The 22,310-nt window shown below is 39.4% G+C and overlaps 3 protein-coding genes across 5 annotated transcripts; 1 reads left to right on the forward strand and 2 right to left on the reverse strand.

Annotated features, from left to right (window-relative positions):
- Window positions 1-239: 239 nt before the first annotated feature.
- On the reverse strand, window positions 240-8,222 carry LOC144198381 (ras-related protein Rab-3D-like). Its single transcript, XM_077719365.1, has 6 exons — window positions 8,044-8,222; window positions 4,892-5,125; window positions 2,393-2,511; window positions 2,273-2,313; window positions 1,675-1,758; window positions 240-897 (listed from the first exon to the last, which is right to left on the reverse strand). Exons 2-6 carry the CDS (start codon window positions 5,123-5,125, stop codon window positions 710-712), a joined length of 666 nt encoding a protein of 221 aa, XP_077575491.1. The 5' UTR covers window positions 8,044-8,222; the 3' UTR covers window positions 240-709.
- A 519-nt stretch (window positions 8,223-8,741) lies between these two features.
- Window positions 8,742-12,771, reverse strand: pld6 (phospholipase D family, member 6). 2 transcript variants are annotated; one of them, XM_077719498.1, is made up of 4 exons: window positions 12,357-12,771; window positions 11,436-11,619; window positions 10,986-11,215; window positions 8,742-9,818 (listed from the first exon to the last, which is right to left on the reverse strand). In XM_077719498.1, exons 1-4 carry the CDS (start codon window positions 12,379-12,381, stop codon window positions 9,565-9,567), a joined length of 693 nt encoding a protein of 230 aa, XP_077575624.1. In that variant the 5' UTR covers window positions 12,382-12,771; the 3' UTR covers window positions 8,742-9,564. The 2 variants fall into 2 exon arrangements, with proteins under 2 accessions (XP_077575624.1, XP_077575625.1); XM_077719499.1 differs by lacking the exon at window positions 12,357-12,771 and adding an exon at window positions 11,931-12,113.
- LOC144198469 (transcription elongation factor 1 homolog) lies at window positions 12,078-14,821 on the forward strand. 2 transcript variants are annotated; one of them, XM_077719501.1, is made up of 4 exons: window positions 12,078-12,239; window positions 12,490-12,624; window positions 12,703-12,773; window positions 14,578-14,821. In XM_077719501.1, exons 2-4 carry the CDS (start codon window positions 12,509-12,511, stop codon window positions 14,640-14,642), a joined length of 252 nt encoding a protein of 83 aa, XP_077575627.1. In that variant the 5' UTR covers window positions 12,078-12,239; window positions 12,490-12,508; the 3' UTR covers window positions 14,643-14,821. The 2 variants fall into 2 exon arrangements, with proteins under 2 accessions (XP_077575627.1, XP_077575626.1); XM_077719500.1 differs by having other exon boundaries at window positions 12,084-12,239; window positions 12,485-12,624.
- The last annotated feature ends 7,489 nt before the right edge of the window (window positions 14,822-22,310 follow it).

Genomic DNA, 22,310 nt, shown 5'->3' on the forward strand with positions numbered 1-22,310 from the left:
ATTAAAATAGAAATATTGACTTACCTAAAATTTCTTATCAGTGCTCGTCACCAAGGTCACTTCAATATCTAGGACAAAAAAAATAAATCAGTCAGGTACATATGATACACTACATTGGAAAGTGGTTAATATAATGCCACATTAAAACGAACAGGACAGTATCAAGGTCAAATTTTATAAGCTCTGTGTTTTTGGTAGTAAATATCTCTATTGAGAAAAGAATAAATACCAAAACAGTATATGATCAGATACATTTTATTCCAAATAAAGCATCAGATAGGCTACTAATTGCCTTTAATTTCCCCAATTTAAAGATAAAAAAGCACATGATTTTGCCTTTAACATTTTACTCAAGAAAAAAATCAAAACAATTATCATTTCAACAGTGAGTGGCCCTCCCCAGTACCATAAGAGATGATAATGCAACTTGTATGAAGCCCACAAGAGGGTAGCATAACACAGAGTACTGTGGCCCTTGCTGCTTTAAGGTTTGATTCATGTCTGCTTGCAACAGGTGCCTACATTCACAGACTCCAAAAGTGACCAATGAGGAGCAGTAGGACAAAAAGGCACATGTTCTAAAGCAGCTCTTTGGCATTTCAGTGTAACAGTCATATTCAATGGTTTTGGTTGAGGTTGTGTGATATATTGAAAGCCTGATTGACGGAAAACATCTTGAAAAGCATAGTATTGTGTGCGAGTGTCGGCATCAGCATGCGCAACCCCCCTGGATGCCGCGAGGAGTGTCCTTCAGGCCAGCTGCCTTATGATTGGCCAACGGAGAGGAGTCGCCGTTGATGCTTTCGTTCATCTTATCGCAGATGACGTCCACTATCGTTTCAAAAACCTGCTTCACGTTGATGCTTTCTTTGGCGCTGGCCTCAAAGAACTGGAATCCTATTAGGAGCAGGAAAAGTTTAAGGAATGCATAATCTGGTTTTAATCTGGTCTTTGGCTCACTGTGTGCAGTGTCTGAAGAGTAAATGAGTTGCCAAGACTAGAAATGTGTGCTTCGCTGCAAGTATTGAAATACTGTTAACTCGGGCTGTGCAATTAAGCAAAACCTAATCAAAACTGCCCTTTAGGGCTTGATGGGTCCGAATTTGTTAAAATATAGATGACGTCAAGCAAAATGTAGTGAAGTACAAAACAAAAGAAAGAATAAATCTGTTTCCTAATATATAATATAGTACTAATAGTCCAACTTTCCTCAGTGCATATGTTTTGATTCCAATGCACATTTAAGACAGAGTATTTTAACATTAGATAAGAGATTTATGAAAGCTGATTAGCCAACTAAGCGAAAAAGTAATCACAGAATAGCAAAATAACCCTTTGGAGCAGTTCGCTATTTCATTCATATTCTTTTTCCCAACGGCTTATCCTCACAATGGTTGCAGGGGGTGCTGGAGCCTATCCCAGCTAACTATGTGCACCAGGCAAAGGACACCCTGAATCAGTGGCCAGCCAATGGCAGGGCACAAGCAGAAAGACCAAGCATACTCATACCTAGGGGCAATTTCGAATGTCCAATCAGCCTACCATGGATGTTTTTGGGATGTGGGAGCAAACCGGAGTACCCGGAGATAACCCACACAAGTCTGGGGAGAACATACAAACTCTGCACAGTGAGCATCAGACTGTCAGTAAGTTGGGAAGTTCTTCCGCACTAACCTAGTTCTGTAGCGAGTCTCTGTGCATCTTCAGTGGGGACCTTCCTTTCTGCCTCCATGTCCAATTTATTTCCAACAAGCACCACTTCGGCATTGTCCATACCTGTCAACTGGTACGTTCTCGCCGTAATTGGTACAACTGAAAGCCCATTTTTATATTGGTACGCTGTACACATGAAAATGGTACGCTAAACGGTGATTTTGAGAAAAAAAAATAAATTAAGGCACTTTCTAGCCATTTTTCACCATCCGCCATTGTTTCTTCCCGGAAACGCATGTCTGCCAAGTGATATATCATATATCACTTGAAACGAAAATGAAACGAAATGTTTATCATGATCTTTTTTTTTTAGCCAATCAGAGGCGCCGGTACATATAATATGTACCGGCGCCTCTGATTGGCTAAAAAAAAAAGATCATGATAAACATTTCGTTTCATTTTGGAACTTTGAAAGCAATAAACACATAAACATACATTTTCTACTTGTTGTTCGTGATTTTTTACAAAAGAGTAAAGTGGTAAGATTTTCCATGTATTTATACATATATGTAAGGGCGAAAACAAAATTTGGTAAGATCACAAATGGTTCGAGGTTGACAGGTATGATTGTCCCATGAGTAGGTCTTGATCTGTGTTCCCCTGGGAAAACAAAAAACACTTGTTTCTGTTCCTGTCGCAATGACGTCGCCCTAGAACGTAATAAGAAGAAAATTATCACCAGTCTTGGACTGCCACAAAGGACTCCTGGCTTGTGATGTCATATATAAGGAGAAATCCCATGGCTCCTCTGTAGTAGGCTGTGGTGATGGTGCGGTAGCGTTCTTGACCTGCTGTGTCCTGGAAAAACAAAGGGGTTTTACTGAAAGTAGAGTAGAAATTGAAGAACTATGTAGAACTTGCATTCACTTCATTAGTACTCTTCTTGATTAGGATCACACATTAGCAAGAGAGATGTTCCCTTGCCAAAGGCCAACCTCTGCAGTGTAAAATTAAAATTAGGTATCGCAGATTGGTGCATTTGCCACAATCCAATGTAGTTACCATTGTAAAACATCCAATTTTTACTTCGGAATAAACCTGTTTAAAGTCTCCAACGAACTTTCAGGGCAATGTCATTGCTTCCCAAATCAGGGGCTAAAGAAAATAATGTGTCACCATTTTAAAGTTACCATATTTTCAGACTATAAAGTCGCACTGGACTATAAGTCGCACTAGCCAACGAAAGCATAATGAAAGGGAAATATGTATATATATACAGTAATGTGATACAGGAAGAGTGATTACTATTATGGGCTTAGTTTGATCAAGTGAAGTTCTCTAGGAATAGTTTCACATTCTCACGCAAATAAGTAATACAAATTCCCAAAAGAAAGTTGGCAAGCAAAGCAAAACAAGACATGGTAGCCAAGGCAATTGCCATAAGGAGGAGTAAATTATTGACTTTGGACAGAAGTAACTCCCATCAAACAGGAGACAATGTTGCACCACCCAAAGCGCACCAGGATACAGCCTGCATTTTTTCCCCCAGAGCGCAACACTAAGTAGTGAAGGTGCGTCATTTGTCTCCTTTATGTGGAGTCTGCCGAGGAACTTGAATCTTCATAGAACACTTCACGTGAAGGCGCAGCACATTTAAACGGATGAATTTAATATGAGGTTCCATTATGAAAAGTAATGGTAATGTTACAGTGCGGAATGGAACAAAAAAAAATCAATGGTTTCAGTGGTCCCGTGAAAGCCATTGTAGCCGAATTTGATCATTGCTCCTGATGTGAGCAGAATGCATTCCAACTAGCGGGGGAGGGGGAAAACAACCAAGACGATGTATTGCTTTCATCTCACAGGAGTGCTGTGACTGAGTCGAGTTTTGTCCTGGTGGGTGTCGGGCTGCATCGTAAGCACAGGCGCCCCCCACCCTCTCAAAGCCATGCATATTTCATGAAGTGTACTGTCTGGGGAGCGTGTTAAACATCAACTAGCATTAACGCGGTCGCGTAAGAAATGACTTGATGCCAAAAGCACGGCAGCCGGGCGGATGCCAGACCGAACTGAGGGGAAAATGTGCGACAATGGCTTTAAAACCACCGGCTACACAGTAGAACCTTTTAACCTCAGTTTCTTATTGGCTTTAAGTCAGGTTATAGCCAGGGCATTTGAGAGGATATACTTTTTTCCCCTAACAATTTTATTGATTTATTATCTGTCAAAGCCTGTTTTCCCTGTTGGGTTATTTATATTAGTCGCACAGTAGAAACAAGATTAACTGTGCACCGGCGCGTATTATTGGCTCGAATTGTTCCAAATGGAGGCGGTCTGGCTTCCGGGTGGTAAGCGTGTCGGCTTTGCAGTTCTGGGGTCGAGGGTTAGATAGCAGGTGAGTTTTCATAGCGTGGAGTTTGCATGTTCTCCCTGGGCTTATGTGGGTTTACTACAGATACTTGGGTTTCCTCCCATTCCAAAAACATGGATGCTTTATTTTTTTGGAGGGTTTCATTTTACATTTCTATATGAAGCGGTAATTTTTTCTGACTAAACTTATCAACTAATGTGTTGAGAAACTTGTATCAAGTTAAATATACATTAGGAGGCTATGTTTTTATTGATTTTTCAAGTTTGTATTTCAATTTTTATTGTCTTTTACTGCCAAACGAGTGAATTGCAAGTGTGCATCTCACAATACATTGGGGAGATCTGGCGCCTACATTACATTGCTTCAGGTTTCTTTTAAATATTCATAGCGAGATGATAACTTCAGTAAAGCGCCAGGGGTGTGAACATAAAGGTTAGCTAATGTAAAGACAAATAAAATACATAAATAAGACTAAGTGCTCTGTGCGCAGGCATTTAAGCAACCCAGGCAGCTTTCCATGGTGAGGAATTTTGCAAATAATCAACAAAAATAAAATTAAAACATGGATGCATTAGCAATACCAAGTCTCTATATTGGGATTTTTGTAATTAATATACGCTATTGACAAAACATGGAGTATTGGGCACTGGGATTTCTTTCTTTGCATTTTCTGGGAGCTGATTTATTGGAAAAGAATGCTCCTATAGTTCTTCCAGCATCATTGGAGTGTCACCATTTTTATGCTCCAACCATAAGGACAAGAAGCTTCTATAATCAGGTTTTCGCAAAACTGTAAATAACATCATGCACATACTAGATTTAGTAGTAGCACAAAAAGGTTGAAAGAAGATGCTTGATATGCCTCACCCAGATCTGCAGCTTGATACGCTTGTCATTTCTGTAGATGGTCTTTACTTTAAAGTCGATGCCCACCGTGCTGACAAATGCCGACGAGAAGGAATCGTCCGTGTAACGGAAGAGGAATGACGTCTTCCCCACGCTGCTATTCCCAATGATGAGTAGCTTGAACATGTAGTCGAAGTTTTGGTCGGCCGGGTCTTTATCCTCTCGGCCCGGTCCCGATTCCTTGGCTGATGCCATCTGTGGACGTTAGAGATGAAGAAGAAATATGTTTATCGGGGCAGAGCTTTATCAGGATACAGCTGAAGGATGTATGCAGTGGACTGTAGCAATAGTCCAAACATGGTATCAAAAGCTGTTTGTAAAGAAAGGCGTTACCTTTCTTTTCCCGTGAAATTCAGAGCTATATATTCTTGACATCTTTGACATTTAGTAATTTATCTCCTTTTGTTTGTTTTTGATGAACAATTATTTAGCTGAACTGGACATGCCTGGGTGGTGTTGGTTTATTACCACTATGTGGTCCACAAAATTGTATATATATAAAAAAATCATAACCAATTTGCCATTTGTGGGCAAGTCAATCTATTGCCTGTTCAAATCTTAAGTGTACATATCAATTCACAGAAATATCATATAAAATATTGCATTTACAAATAAATGAAAAAAAATAAAGCACAAAATAACTGTGTAAACTACTTGCAAAAATGCTCATTTGGGGGAAAGAGTCCATCCAGATCAGGGCAATTATTCCGTCCAATCACCCTTCAGGTCTGCTTACTTGCTTTTCAGTTAGCTTTAAGTCTGCATGGCTCAAGCCAAAATTTGTCCTGAATAGTGTCTCACACAAAAAGGCTAAAATTTGTTTTTAGCTTTGTCTTGTGAGCATCTATTTAGTTATGTAACAAAAAGATACAATCATTCTACCTTAACTAGTTCTGACACCCGTTGATATATTCAATAATGTGGTCATCCTTGACTTATTCCCTTTTAAGCAGCGGTATGTCAACATTGATTGAATCCAGACAATCTTCTGTCAGATAACTTGTCTGTTGGGAAGAATGACATGAAAACTAAAACTGTTATACTACTCTTGTCTCTTGGCTTTCTTGTGACATGTGAGGGGAGTGTGAAAAGGCCAGTGATGTCACGGTAAAGGATCCCAGCTGCTAGGCGATTCAAGTTAACGCTCAGCTGTCAGAAATCTATCCCCTTGGGTAATAGCTGAGTAAATGCTAAATGGAAGTGTTGCTTTAAAAACACTCCATCTTGGCTTGTCACAGCACAGACATGAATCATGACCTGGCCAGCGCCCTGCCCACTCCCTTCTCCCTCCGATTCTTTCCTATCCGTCACTGGAGACTCCAGTTGGTCATTTCTCCAAAGTTAAGGCGCCGGTCGATGCTTAGCCCAACACGTCTCATCCATCATCACCCACTCGTTCATCTTCAGCCATTCACCATCCGGTAGCATCATCAGGGATGCTGAAGCATGCAGTCATCCTCGCATTCGCCCACCTTTCTTGCTCTCCATCTCTGGAGGCCTGATCAGCATTACCGCTCCAGCCAACTTAAAGAGGAACAGGCTCAGCAACACACTTATTCAGACCGCGGCACACACTAACAGAAGTCAATACCTTGTCCAAATTAGTGGGGAGAAACTGAATTTGTAGAAGATTTGGTTCAGGGGTCACATTGTCGTTATTGTCGTTCCTCTGGGGCCACGTACTGTACGCCGTCTTCATTAGGAGAGAGCAGCAAACAGTGAGGAATTTTGAGGGACTGAGAAGATAATAGAAGCACAGCAGGAACAAGAGAAGAAGAAACAAAGAAGGCACATGCTGCCTTTGAAACGTAGCGACGCTATCATTATCTAATTGTATTCACCAGTGGACATGCGGTGTGTAGGGGTGGAAATTGGTATAATAAGAAGGAAGATAGGAAGGATAAATAAAGATGCTATAGGGCAGGGCGGCAATGTCGGCCATGTGAGATGGAGAATTCAGTATTAAGAAATCACCTGTGAGAGTTGATAAATTGACAAAAACAATTATTTGCTACTTGATTGATAATCCGTAATCATCTCATTTACCTGAATGTGCCTACTTGTATTTAGTCAGGCCCGAACCCACTCTGAGTGTGTTTTAGTTATCCAAATAACAAAGAAACACTATTCTGGCAGCTGCCAGGTGGGTGGCACGCCCCCAAAACCCAGAACTCTGGAGGATAAGACGTCTCCAGCCCTGGAACCCAGGGTGGTTCCCCGGATCATCTATGTCACCACCAAATAGCTTTCAGGGAGAGGACAGAAAGATGTTTCACCGTCCCTATACAACCAATGCCACCTATCCACCTGGACCACCGGGAAACCAATAAGATCGCTGTGAGCTCCAAGACCACACCTGAAATGGCGTCCCTTGGAGACGCTTGACTGCTTTATACCGAGTCAAAACTTTGAGGAGACCAAGGTGACTTTGTGGATATTGCAGGAAGATCATTGAGAGAATATGGAAACCGCTAGGCACTTTTATCATAAGTCAAGTTTTGTTCAATTATTACCAGCTCTAGGCAAAAGTGGGTTGGCGGTTTAATTTTATTTTAAAAGAAACTCCAGTATTTGGAATCCTTTTTACATAATTAGTGTATGATTTAGAAAATGATGAAGCAGGCAAGTTGCAACAATAAATTGTGAATTGTTAGGCAGTTTAAACACTAAAAAGTGTGTTCTAATGGCTTAGGTTGCATCTCAAGTTTGAACATAAACTGACATTTTGTATAGACTGAGTGGGAACTTTAAAAAAATATGTCATACATGTATCGTCCCCAAATGTGTTGGATAACTTAATAAATAATAAAAAGTCCACTTTCAAGAGGAATTTAGTTTTTTCCTTTTTTAATTGATCAGTTTTTGCAGGCCCCATAACAATGAAGGCCAGATATCGCTCGTGGGACTTGAGTTTTTCGACAATTATCACAAAATGTTGACGTGTGGTAAGAAGTCTGCATGTGCGCGCTTGGCCCGCAGTTATATGGGGAAATGGCACCTGTTGACGTAGAAGTCAATCATCCACGCGCATTTTAACATGATAAAAGTTGATCAACTTGAGCATTGTTTTCCATGTGCAACAAGCATTTTTCTTTTTAGTACGCCGTCAGTACCTTGGGTTTTACTCCCTCCGTCTCGCGTCGTTTTCCGACTTCTGGTAGGGAATCCGTGTGCGTCTCTGTCGTTCCCGGATCCGCGCATGTGTTCACAAACCCGGACAACCAGCGTGCGATGCGGTCAAGTACGGCTGTGGGGTTGGAGCGTTTCCGGTCTTGCTTTTGGAAGTAAGATCACCACTGAAATTCAGACATCGTTTTTAAGACGTATTAGTAAACGCATATGTGATTTAAAACACAAAATAAGTGTTGGAATAAAAGTGATGAGTAATTTGGTTGGATGAATTGAAATCTAGTAACTAAAGGATTTCACACAGACAGACAAGGTTTTCATCCCAAGAGTTACTTCACAAACATTCAGATTTTTGTGAAGTTTAATGTGATAATGCATGGTTTAATTCAATTTGTTTTAAATAATCGTGTCATTTGATATTATACTGCTCTTAACAGCTAGAAAATACGCTAACTGTTCCTGGTTTATTCTGCTGATTTATCAGAATGTGATTGGAGGTAGAATCTTGCATAAAATTAAAATATAAATTATACTTTGATAGTGTGTTGGAATAAGTCTCATCTAATGGCCGCTTAAACATTTTACCAAATGTCATAAAGCTTAGAAATGACCATTTACTTAAATAAAATACATGGATTACCTGTCTCTTAAATGAAGATAATTCATAATAAAGGCTATCCAATGTCATTTAGGAAGTATTTATTTTGAAAGTGGACGCAAACACGGTTCCGGCAAAGCGGTTCGTCTTGGCGCAACTAAACAACTGGAAAACACAAACACAAACACATGACCGCATAGTCAAATCGGCGCTTACGCAATGGGGCAGCTGATTCCTTATTTTGACATTTTCATTTATCACACTTGAAAAGACTGAAGCAAGCAGTCATGCAAACATGTGAAGCATTTTCATAGCAGATCACGTTCAACGATAAACTGCTGGGCCCTCACGGTTGTTGTTGTAGTGTGTGAGGCCTTTTTAGTCATCTAGATTGAGCTAGAAGACCACTAGGGAGGAAAAATGACAGCTGTGGAGCAGAGGATGTAGTTGACATGCTGAAAACCAATTTAGTTTTTAATTGGCATTGAGACTGCCTGTAAAACACACAGTTGCACTCTTAATAAAAAACATCTTTTCAAAATGATCCCAAAAACAATTGAGAGGGAGAGCTGCTGCTACAATACAACACTAGCACTTGCTTTTAAAAATCTAATCATTGCTCTTTTTTTAACCACATAAAAAATAATTAACTTCTATTGAACTAAGATTACAAACACGTATCTTACTTTTTCAAAGAAAAACTGGAATAAGGTTATACAAGTTTGCATATAGAACAAGTTTTTCTATATGGAAAATTGTATAATTATTCCAGTTTTTCTGATAAACACTAGTGGGGTCCCCAACCGCCGGGCTGTGGACCACTAACGGTCCGCAAGCCGCCTGGTCCTGGGCCGTCAGAGCCATAAATATCATGAAAGTGAGCATTGAACGCAGTGGGTTTGGATGACTATTTGCAGTGAGGCCCATTTTGGTCACTGGAGGGTCTGTTGAGAGACGGATCATTTTCCCACCATAACCTGGAGAACTCTCTGATAAAGGGCTGGACCAGCCGCGGCTCATCCGTGACGAGGAGGTTCTCTGCGTTACTCTGCACCGCTGCCAGCGTCCAGTTGAGGGAGCCTGTGATGAGGCGCTGGCCATCCACCAGGGCGAACTTGTGATGCATGTGCACATAGCCGCCTACACTGCGCACACAGATCCCTGTGGAGGAGGAGGATAGTGAGGAATGACAGGATTTCAATGCATTATCGATAAACTGCTCTGCTTTGGAAACAATCAGGGAGAACAAAGTTGGAAAAAGAAAGTGAAATGGTGATATTGATCTCACTACATACAATTAATTTGACTGAAGCTCCACACCCAAGAGATATCATTTGAATAAACTTGCACTTTATTACACACATATACACATGTATACTGTGTATATGAGTATTTCGACTAGAAAAAAGCACAAATACCTAGAGACAAATTAGAGCATTCAAATTGCCTAGTATGTTATAGGGATGCAAGAGTAAAACAAAACATCCAGAAAAACCCAGGTGGAATAGAATAGAAGCAAAATTCGAAACTGTGAGGCAGATATGCTAACCAGTCTTCCACAGTGCCTGGTGCACAAAATCTCCATGAAAATGTAAAACAACCTTTGACCTTACCAACAAAGAAAAGAGTGCATTGGGGAAAAGTAATCAGGTAAAATGCTAGTTTGCAGGGCGCCTCCGGCAAGGCTGGCTCTATTGCGAAGCAGTCCGTGTGGCTGGCTCACTTGTCTGGCACAAGAGAGCCTGAAATACAACTATTTATCACATTGGATGAAGGCCAACTGCAGCACTGCTCAGATCAGGCTGATTCAGTAAAGGGCGACCATGTGCGTGGAATGGTTTTATGTAGTGTCATTGGGATTATACTGCATTCTCTGAAGTGTACATTGGCAAGTAACTTTTATATGTATGCTGCATGATTGATTGAATTTCTATGCTCATTTATGATTCTGGTGTTTCTTTGTCCATTTTAACTTCTCCCTCAACCTCACGTTTATGATGATTTTGCTCAATCACTGAAAATTTTGGGAAGAGATACGAAACGGGATCAGACTCACATCCACACAGGCTACCGTATTACAAGGCCCAATTATCCGAAATTAAATAATATACATCCATATCTCCATTTAATCATTTAAAACTATGTTAGTGATTAACAACCTGGGTGCTTTGGCACACTTGAGTGCCTTAAAGTCCCACCTCAGGAGGTACTTTATGGAATACGATAGATTGAACTTCATTGACCCCTTTCTATGTAAAATGAACCAAAAATAAAAACCCACAACGTTACCCCAAAATGATTCTTAAATTAAGACGTAGTAATACTTACCGGCATTGCGGAGGGCACCCACCTGGGAGCCAGTGATGACAGAGTACTGCTTGTCCACAAGGACTCTGACAGTCACCTTCCTTTTGTACAAGTAGACAACAGCCCTGCTCAGTTCCATGTTGGAAAAAGAAAACAGACACAAATCCAGCGAGGAGGAAGCTGACAGGAGTAAACTGAGAAGACGAGTGAAGGATGTCTCCACACCATGGGGTAAAGGGCAAACACAGGAGCTGGAAATACACACAAATAGAGACTGTTCCTAGTTCATGATCTTCAGCTCTAAATGATTTTCTTCTAGATTATCCTCAACTCATCTTCATGTACAGAGCTTCAATTCATAGTTATTTGATGTAATGACCTTAAGTTCTGATGAAATTTTTTGAGTACATACAGTATAGATCCATCATGAGCAAGGCAGCTTTGTCATTCCCACACAACAAAGTCACTCACTTGAGGGAAGAAGGCGAGAAGAAGTGCTTCACGCAGACGACCTCGGACGGGAAGAAGAGGACTTCATTCAGAATTGTCCGAGGTTTAAGAAGACGCAGGAGCCTCCATAGGAGTTCTACACTCAGAGTAAGGGCGATTGCTCCCAACCCCACCACCTTCAATCTCGACATCTGTGACATCCCTCCTGTGAAAAAAAAATACAATGCTTTCATGATTTCGGAAAATGCCCTTCACATTTATTGCCCCATACGTATGTTTCAATTAATCCCAATGTGTTGTCTAATCGAATAAGCACTCAAACAGTAAACAACTATCACTCGGGGTCTTTATTTATTTATTTTTTTACATCTGATCTGTCACTTTAGCAGTCTTTGCCCCAGAGGGATCTGTAAGGAACAAAATAACCCGCACACACGACAATAAAAACAATATACTATATTTTCCAAATTACTCATTTTCAGGGAGCTTTTGTAAGTGTATGCTTGTTTGACTTACCTTTGTCTGTGTAATGATATTTTATCTGAAATAAACTTATTCTGAAATATGTCAATTATGTCGATTAAGCATTCTTATTCACTTAAAAACAAAGATGTAGTTTCAACCTGAGCATACTTGCAGCTTCTAACCTAACGTCAACACGTGGGCCTAACGCGTCATCACCACAGCCCCTCGCCGTGACGGTCGTGCGTACGAGCCAATGAATGGCCGTGCAGCAAATCGCTCTCATCCAATCACTCACCTGCATACGCCGGTTTCGCGGAAGTTGTTTTCCTTATTTTGAAACGTGGAGCTCTCCAAACAAAGGTAAACATTAGCTTTTTAAAATGTACATTATTTCGTTTATTTTAAAACACGTACTAATCACAAGTTGTGTCTTTGATTCCTAATCGACAATTGCGTTGCAATCTTAACGTGTTTTACCGTTTTGGGGCTGTATCTTGCTCATGGTGTCCTCCCATTTTACAACCGTTTTGGGGATCGATGGAGTAATCTCAATGTATTGGTTCTAATCGCTCATTCTTTCGATTTATCATTTGTACTCTCCACAGAACAGCACCAAACCATTTTGATCGATGGGGCGCAGAAAGTCCAAACGAAAACCTCCTACTAAGAAGAAGATGACTGGAGATCTGGCTACTCAGTTCACTTGCCCCTTCTGCAATCACGAAAAGTCATGTGACGTCAAAATGTAAATATTCTTTTCTTTAAAGTCTTTATTTCTAATGGATTTAAAAAAACAACAACATTTCTTTCCCTCACACGACAGGGAGAGGACCAGAAATACTGGAATCATATCATGTACTGTCTGTTTGGAGGAGTTCCAGACGCACATTACTTGTATCCTTTTCAATACCATTCCTCTTTGATAATAGAGACATAAAGAATGTAGTATTACACATCAAAGAGACACACCTTTATCATATGCATCACAACAGAAATAATCTTGTTCAATAGAGTTCAATACATTGAAAAAGAACCCACAGAATTTCATTGAAATGATGAATAATGATGAGGGATGATTTAGATGTGAAATAGTAAAGTAAAACTAATATAAGACTTGGTAATAGGGGGCTATTTTATCAATGTCGGCAAGGGTGAGTATCAGAGATTTTCCGCCTTTTCTCGTGACGTCATTAATACCCATTTTGAAATGGACCCAGGCTCGGCTAAATACCGAGAGCATCTGTCATTCCCAGTCCGTTTTTTTGCTCTACATTTTGTCCTTTTCTTTACACAGTGGCCAGTTAGCTCACTTGCCTCACAGGTCTGAGATTCTAGTTTTGATTCTCAAATCAGGAGACCATAAAAACGCTTTTTTTCTACATTGCAGACACTTTTATATATAACAAATTTATCACTACATTTCTTCTACATCAGGGAATAGCATTTGCGGAGACTCGGGTAGTACAAGACTCATGTAATACAAATCTTTTTGCATTAGTGTTAATGTAGTCAGTATATAAAATAACTCAATAATGCTGTTTTCCCATATCAAGCTTTAATGAAAAATTAACCATATTAGGCTATATGACATATTGCATAGGAATTGCATGCTTTCTCCTACTAATAAAGTCTGGTTACACATCTTTTGTTAGTTAAATGGAGCAATTCTAAATCATCAAGGTTTCAAATTTGATTCTCTACGCATTGGTGCTCACTGGATACCGACCGCAACGTATTTGATTTGAAAAATGAATGAGTTGGTTTACTACATCGCTCTTTGAAAGCGTAACGAAGGGCGACAAATTGTCAAACAGTACAGTAGTCCTAGAGGAAAGCTTTGTTTTCAGGTCTGAAATGGTTTTTCATTAAAATATACACGTGTGGATTGTCCTGTCAAGTCTGTTATCAATAAATTGGGGACACTTCCATTAGCTTTACCACAGCGTCCATTCACTGGAAGCTCTCAGCGTAATCTTCTGGCCCCGGTGTTTAACCGCTGATGAATTTTTTTTATTTTTTTTGGGTCTTCTTACCACTCTTAATTGAGGATTTGGCGCCTCTCTCCTACGTGCCCAGACAGCTGATGTAGGATTGGAGGGAATTGATGCTATGGCGTGATCAGCGTCTGGGGGTTAGGGAGAATGTGAAGTGTAACAGCTGTAGAAAGACATTGGCGTGTGATATTTTTGTTAGGAATATTAACAATGGTCTTAAAACATATATGGTGTTAAGTGCGAGAATGCAGAAAAAAAACAACATTTAGAATGACATCAAGTTTTCCAAAAAGGCTTTCTGGAAAAAAGCCACAGTCGGCAGGTTATAAGCTGTTGTCAGCACTTTTGTAACGAGTATCAAATATAACACTTTCAAATATTATGACTTCAGTCATATATAGTACATTTACTGTAATTTAGAAAAGGGGCATTTTATTACCTATGCATTTCTAACGTATGTCTGTGTAAAATCCGTTTTTTGTCTTTATTTAAATTGTCATCTATTGTTGTTTTGGCCAATATTTTTTAATGATGCTTAATGGAAACGCAATTTGAAAGTACTAGTTGGTACTTTATATCTATCATTGATGTGCTTATCGATCCCTTTTTTCATTTTTTACTTTTTGATTTCCAAAGTCAACTTCATTTATAACTAAATGACATGCAACAAAGTTGTTCTCCTTAATTTACCGTTCCCTACATAGATCTGTCGGAGCCAGTCGACGTGTACAGTGATTGGATTGACGCTTGTGAATCGGCCAATCAGTAGCCCTGGAGGAAAATGTCACCGTTATGGCCAGAATTACTTTCTTTTTGCGTGTGCAGTTATTGTCTTAAATATATCTGCCGATCACTGTGGATTATGTTGGGAAATTACTGCTTTCATTTTAAAATGCCTTTCACTTTAATATAATGGTGTTAAACTATTAAAAACATCTTGCAAAAATACTGTGCTGTGAGTTGTGGCTTTGTCTGGAAGAAATTATATATCTGCGTACTTAAATACTTTGAGCAGCTGTATTTTACATTGAGGTTATTTATATTAGGTATTGTTTTTCCCTGTAATGAATTCTTTAGCATCCATGGAAAAGTCTTTGCTTGTGAAACAGTATTACAGCAATTTGAAAGAGTTCATATTCATCAATTAGTAATAAACCAATCAGAGTGAAATTGTTGGTCGAGTTATTGATTCATTCGTTTTCCGTATTGCTTATTCTCAAAGGGGTTGCAAGAATGCTGGCGCCTATCCCGGGCAACTACAGTATTATGGAAAATCATTGGACTTTTCTCGACTAAAATTAGCTTCAAAAGACACACTATAGAATAAATATGAGATTCTTACCCAGATTCTTCATGTGGATATTCAGCACTGTATAAAAGATAAGGAATTTACTGATTCTGTCAATCAGTCAATCATTTTCTGAGGTTTTCTGGGGTGCTGGAGCCTATCCCAGCTTACTCTGGACCAGAGACGGGGGACACCCTGAATTGGTGGCCAGCCAATCAGAGGGCACAAGGAGACAAACAATCATTCACACTCACACTCAATTTAGAGTGTCCAATCAGACTACCATGCATGTTTTTGTAATGTGGGAGGAAACCCAGTACCCAGAGGAAACCCACACAGGTGGACCGACCTGGATTTGAACCCAAGAACCCAGAGCTGTGAGGTCGACGCGCTATTTACTCAATTTGGGGATTCTATTTGCAATATTTTAATATAATATCTGAGGTTATGCTTGGGTATTTATCTTTTTTAAATATTAGATTTAAACATGTTTTAACCATTGTCCTTTCTCTTAGTACCTATTGCCAACTAATTTTGCTGTGCAAGATTTCAGGGAGTACAGAACATATTAGAATTAGTATGAAAATATGAATGATCAATAATTTCCATGTTAGCTGGGGGTGGTAACAGATGTTGCCTGTGACAATTATTGAGAGATAGAACGGTCACTTGTGTATGTAGTGTGCGCTAGTGTATTTTATAACTGTGCCTAGCTGGAGCGCTATTGACGACACCTTATGAAACACTGGAGGACGATGGCAATGGAGAATGATTATCATTTAGCCTCTCCGCTGTGTGTATATGGTTGTGTGTACTTATAAGAACATTTGTGTGCATGGCCGCCCTTCCCCCCTCCCACCTTTCTCTTTTGCTCTTTATGCTCTCATTCAGCACGTAAGGTCAGGGGTCACTCGGTGTACGTTGTCAAGTCTGCCAATCACCCACACTGATTGCGAAGCAACAGTTGCCAAGGAAACAGCAATGTGGTTGCTAGGCACCTGGAGCTGTGCTCACAATTGTCATTTTGTTGCTTAGTGTGCACACACACACATTCACATAGACAAATTGAAAGAAAAGTGCCGCCCAATCAACAAGTAGGAATGGAAATTCTTATTAAAAAGCCTTAATTGCATTCTGCGGCAACAAAATGTGTGACATGTTCACGCAGTGGTTAAGATTTATGCAACAATAAGTGATTTGAATGCCATTTATAACACACACACACACACACACACACACAGATGCTAATATATTGCTGAATATGCGACTGTGTGGGGAAGATCGCTTATTTATAAGTCTTAGCAACAATGCTAATGAAGCTCAAACATCTTCCAATAGGGTGGCGGCCTCCTGATTAATCAACATGGGCGACAACCCGCACCTTGACTTGATCAATAAAAGACATAAGCATCCATCATTCTGGCTAAAAATAGTAACAGAGACACAAAATCAATCTCTTATTTCTCTATTGGCAAGTAGACCTCTAGACATCAATGAAAAGACAAATAATTTTCACAAAGTTCAATTACACCTATGGAAAATTTTATTCTATTGAACTTAAATCAGAAGTGGGTATAGAATCCAAACTCAAGCAGGGGTCATGGTATTTTACCATAATGTGCTCCCAAAATTAGCTGGTTATCAAAAACATCTCGAAATTTACTGGTAGGCTAAATTAATTCCTGGAAAAAACAACTTCAAAATGAACTACAACTGCCGGGCTCCATCTTCAAGCTGCACAATGAATTAATTAAATTAATCATCCCTAATACAAAAAAAAAAAGATCAAATACAAAATCTATCCGAGGCTTGAGTATTCACTAAAATCAGTATGGAAAATAAACCAATATTCAAATTTAAAGAGTGCCTTTGGTATGCTGGTCAGCCTCTCTGATTTTTTGAAATTTATAAACACTTTTCCTATTATGGAAAAGAGCCAGAATCAAACTGCTGCCATGATAAAATCTTTATTAACTGTATAGTGGGAATGGTTAAAGTTGTGTTCAAATATTCATTAGGTTTAAGGAACTTTTTTAAAATAAATTAGAATGGTTTGTGCAAAAAAAGTCATGTCAAAATCTACTCATCCGTAATAAGATTATAGTGTTTGTCACTCACTCTTTCTTTGGATTTATTTGGATTCATGAACATTTTTTTCCCATGGGAAATAAATGAATTTGAAATAATCCAGGATGAAGCTATCATCCTCGTAAAAACCTTTATTAACTGCACAGGCAGTTTAAAGCAACATTTTAATATTATTAACGACGGTTCACACGCAGAATTTATATACAGTAATTAATCACTGTAACATTAGCATGCTTGCGATTTCTCACCCTTTAGGTGGTGTGTAAAGAAAAGAAATTGAGGCAGAAGAATGGCACTTTCATGCATTCATCTTTTTATCATTTGTCTTAAAATCAATCAAGGATTACTATAGAGTAAACAGACTTTTTTTTAATATATATTTGATCCATTCTTTTTGTTTTATTATTTATTGAGGTAGTTTGAGCCATATGGTATTGGAAATCTTTTCCAAAAACCTGCCGACAACATCAGTAATATTTAGCGATCATTAAAGTATAGAGTATTAAAAAGTGTAGATGATTAAAAGCAGGAATCCATTATTTTAAAGTGGTTGGTTAAAATAAAATGTAAAAAAAACGATGGTTTTAAACTTTTCAAAAGAAATCCACAAAGAATAATTATGATGCACTTTGCCAAATGCCCAAAAGTAACTTGCATCTTTAACTGAAATATGACGCAAAAGTGTGAAACAACTGTAAAACAAACTTGGTTAGACCCCAATCTTGGAATCATTATAAACTTTGCTATAAAATCTGATTTTCAGTCTTTAAAGTGCACCTGGATTACAAAGCGCAACAATGCTGAATTAATTTATTTTCATTTTTATAGCGTATTAAAAGGCATTCGTGCATCAATTTATTACATTGATGTTTTAACATTGCAATTATTGTATTTTCCAATTTAACATTTTATTTTATAGCTTTTATTATGGATTTTCTGAGTCATGAATGTGTATTTTAAGCACTTTACTGGTACAGAATAATGTACTTTTGCTCCAAAAAGTTAAGTTTGAAGTCATTAAGCCCATCCAGAATTCATAAAAAATGATACGGTGCGGTATCATTCATTTTTATAGAAAGTATAGATTTTAAATGGAACTTATGCATTAATAATTGCTACTATATTATCATTTAAAAATGGAGTGATGTAATAAAGAAAAGAACGAGTAACAGACTAATGGAAAACTAATCGTAGGCGTGCAATACATCACTTTATGATGGGATTTATCCAACGTTGGCGTAAAAAAAATAAACTCATCATCTGTCTATGAAATCGAGCATTTTGCCGAATCCTAGAAAATTTAGGCGGAGACTAACCATTATAGCCGCTCACTAGCAATAAGATTATCTCTTTCTCTACTGGAGGGCACAAGTGGCTGAGTAGAAAAACGTTTGTAATGAACGTGTGACTGGAATGTTCATCTCCCTGAACTAATAATGCCTTTAGGGACCTGAGCTTAGTGTTAGCATGGTGCAGGAGGTCGTCGCCATCGGCGCCACTTGTAGGGGACGCAAGCAAACTCATTTCCTCTTGCAGGTGCTAAGAGGGATACACTTCATAATTCTGGAATGGTAAATTGTTGGAGAAAACTGCATTTAGTCGAGCGAATTTGGCCAGAATTTGGAATGCTTGCATTTTCAAACTTACCGATGAATGTATCTTTTGATGCTGATCGTCCTTGGGATGCAAAGCCTCCACTCGACTACGCGTATTCTCAAGCAATAACATCCACATCTGTATTATACACCCAAGAATACCCGTGGTCGAGTGTAGAGCCGAGAGGCCCTCTTCTGGTTCTTCACCATCGTCCTCTTTTGTGTCACGCATTTGTAAGGAGACAGCGCCTGTGTGAGAAAACAGAAAAAAAACAAGAGCGTACACCCTTGAATAACAATGTGGCGTCTGTTTAAAATGCACGTTGGAAATCCAATAATGTGAGTTCATGTTTTTTTTAATCCTGACATCAACACATTCAAGTGACAAAAGGCTTTTTGTAGTGCTTTTAAAGGAGGGCAGAGAGGTGGTGCTCTTCCCTGATCAAATAGGTGTCACTGGACACATGTTCTTACCCCCCCCCCCCCCCCCCATCAGCTTTCTTGCCTTAGGCCCGTCCCGTGGAGAATAATGTCGGTACACACTTGCCAATTAGATCGCAGAACGTGTCAATCAGGCAACACACAGTGGTGAGGAGAGGAGAAGAGGGGAAACACAGAGAGGGATCTTTGGCTAAAGTAGGGGGCGGAGGGTTGACGGGATGTTGCATCAGCACCGTGAGCGCTGACGGCAGAAAGACTGGTTTACAAATATTACTGATTTTTCTTCTCCTTCACCTTTTTAACCTTGCTGACAGCTGCTATTTGCTCTCCTCACCGTCTAAAGTGGAGTCTGGTGGTACAAACTGAATGTTCGTTGCTAATCAAAAATTACCAATGGTGATTCAAAGGCTTAAAAGGTATTATTGCTCTCTAATAATTGTAATTGTGTGAATGTTAATTCACATTTAGCAAGAGGCCCCTTCTTTGCGTGTCGTAAAATTGGACCCAATTAGCTCTTATTTACCATCACCCAGACACATTGTAAGACTTCACACTGCACAAAGCATGTGGGCGAGAAGCATGGTGATTTTTGATTATTTTACATACTACATATTATTGATCAACACTTTCCCATTCAGTACAGAGAAAATGTATCAGAAATAGATGTCAAGCCCAAACAGCTTGAGTGTGACAAAAGTGAATGTCCAAAGTTAAGGATCATTTCATGCTTGTTAAAAGTAACTAGAATAATTTAATTGTGTTTCAGCACAATTAGTACTTACAAAGCAAAGCTTCACAATAGATAGCAAATTTACTTTCGCAGAACACAACTCGTGAAAATGGACTGTAATCCCCCCAACTGTGCAATTTCCATCGATTTATTGAAAAACAGGCCATAAAATAAACACGAGTCCCAATCAACACAGAATTGCTGATGCTTTACCCAGTTAACAGTTTCACAATTAATGGGTTTTCACTTGGGCCTTATTTGCAATTTGGAAACTATAGACGGATAACTTACCCATAGAAAAATGGTTAAAGAAGAAAAAGTCAAATGTTCTATGTGAAAAACACACCTATTGGTGATTGGTTGGGATGTTGCAGCTAAACTCTAGTATATGACACCATCATCTTTCCTTCCTGTGGGACTAGGGAAGAGGCACGGGGAGGGGGGGGTTTGTTCTTTCCCCTCACATTGACGTCACATGACCTCATCCCGCATCCACGTATTCACATGATTAGTCTTTCATTTATTGCTGCACTAACTTTATTTCACTAAAGGCGGATGACATCTGGTTTTGCCATTTAGGTGGTGGTGGGGTGAATCAGTTTCCTGAATTGACTTGATTAGAAGTGAACTGGCTCCAGCTGGAGGACCCTTATTTTATGTTTTTGTTCATTTTTTTTTACAGCCTGGCCATTCACACTATACTACCATACATCCATTGTATTCATCAAATGGGGCCGGACACCTGACATTTCACATGCTTACAACAGGGGAACGCATGCTGCATTGCTGCCTAATTGCTCGGAACTAAAAGGCGCCTGCTCTAATGATAATGGTGATGATGATGATGACGTGATAGGGCTGGGTCTGCAACATAGGGAGGATGAGCAGTTGGAAACATTACAGCTGGCCCACTATAAAAAATATATATTTAAAAAAATGGGATTAAAAAACTGCCCAATATATTGATTTTTTTTAGAATAAGGAAGACTGTGATGATCCATAATAGGTAGATCTGAAATATTCTGCTCTCTAGTAAGGCAATATGCTCGCACACATTTGATATAATGTACTCATGGGGAGAGGCTGGCAGGGATTTTTTGCTGCCTGGGGCTCCCAGTCAAAATGGATCGGACGTCTAGTCCCGTCAATGGAACTGAAAGATAACCATTCACGGCCAGTCCTTCCAGTTGAAATGAATTGGACATCTCTCATTGGACAGGCAATGAGTTAATTATGAAACAGGCAATTATATACTATGTAAAGGATGATCCAAGGGAACTTTTTAGTCATAAACCTAACACAAACCAATTGGGTCTATTAGTAGGATTTGAATTAATAGGCAGCATCTTTTCAGTATAATGACCTGAATGTATTCTAAAACTGTCAGCATGTTTAAATCTGACTTGCATAACATAATGCTTTTTAATTTGAAATTGAAATTTAATTTAAATATTTTTCTCCTTCCCCTAACTAAGGAACTTGCCATATCGCAAAATACGTAAATAAAAAAAATAAACCTATATATTCAGAATAATAATAAGTATGACAGTAAATATATATTATATTTTTCCAGTTGATTTGTATTGCTGCATTCTTCCTGTCTAGGTCCACTGAGGAGTGCAACTGTTTGCTTCCTGTCCAATCAGAAAGCACACCCAGAACCTCCCGTGGACCGTCACACTCCCATCAAATGCACTTGAACGGTGCTGATGGAGGTTTCATTCATCACTGGTTGCCATAGGAACCTTCACCTTGTAGCAGTTGTAAAAATAAGAAGCAATTCAACTTACCACTGTGGAGAAGAAGCTGCTCCGATGGTTCCACATCGCATCCATGCTTGCGTGTACGCGTGTTGAAGGGACGCCCTACCACCTCGCCACCTTCTCTTCCTCCTCCTCCTCTTCCTCCACCCTCATGCCGTTTCTGTCTCGTGCACTAAGCGGGAATCACACAACCACTCCTTGTTTTTTTTTCTTTTTTTTCCCTCTGCCCTCCCCGCCAAGTCCGAGGGAGGGATGGAGGCAGGATGCAACAGCATCAGCATCCCATGCAAGTCATCTATACAGACCAATGCATCTCACTCTCTCTCTCTATCTCCCCCTCTCTCCCCCCTCCCTCTCTCGTTAAGATGAGCGGGATCAAATACCGGTTTCCTTTGGGTTGACAAACAGCTTGGGGTGGGCGATATGAGCAAATCTCCCCCAACCCCTCTCCCTCTGTCTAATATGTATGGCACGACTTTGTCATGTTTGTATTGATTATGAAACACATTATGTGTGTGTGTGTGTGTGTGTG

The sequence above is a fragment of the Stigmatopora nigra genome, chromosome 6 (genome assembly GCF_051989575.1).
Source record: "Stigmatopora nigra isolate UIUO_SnigA chromosome 6, RoL_Snig_1.1, whole genome shotgun sequence".
Taxonomy (NCBI): Eukaryota; Metazoa; Chordata; class Actinopteri; order Syngnathiformes; family Syngnathidae; genus Stigmatopora; species Stigmatopora nigra.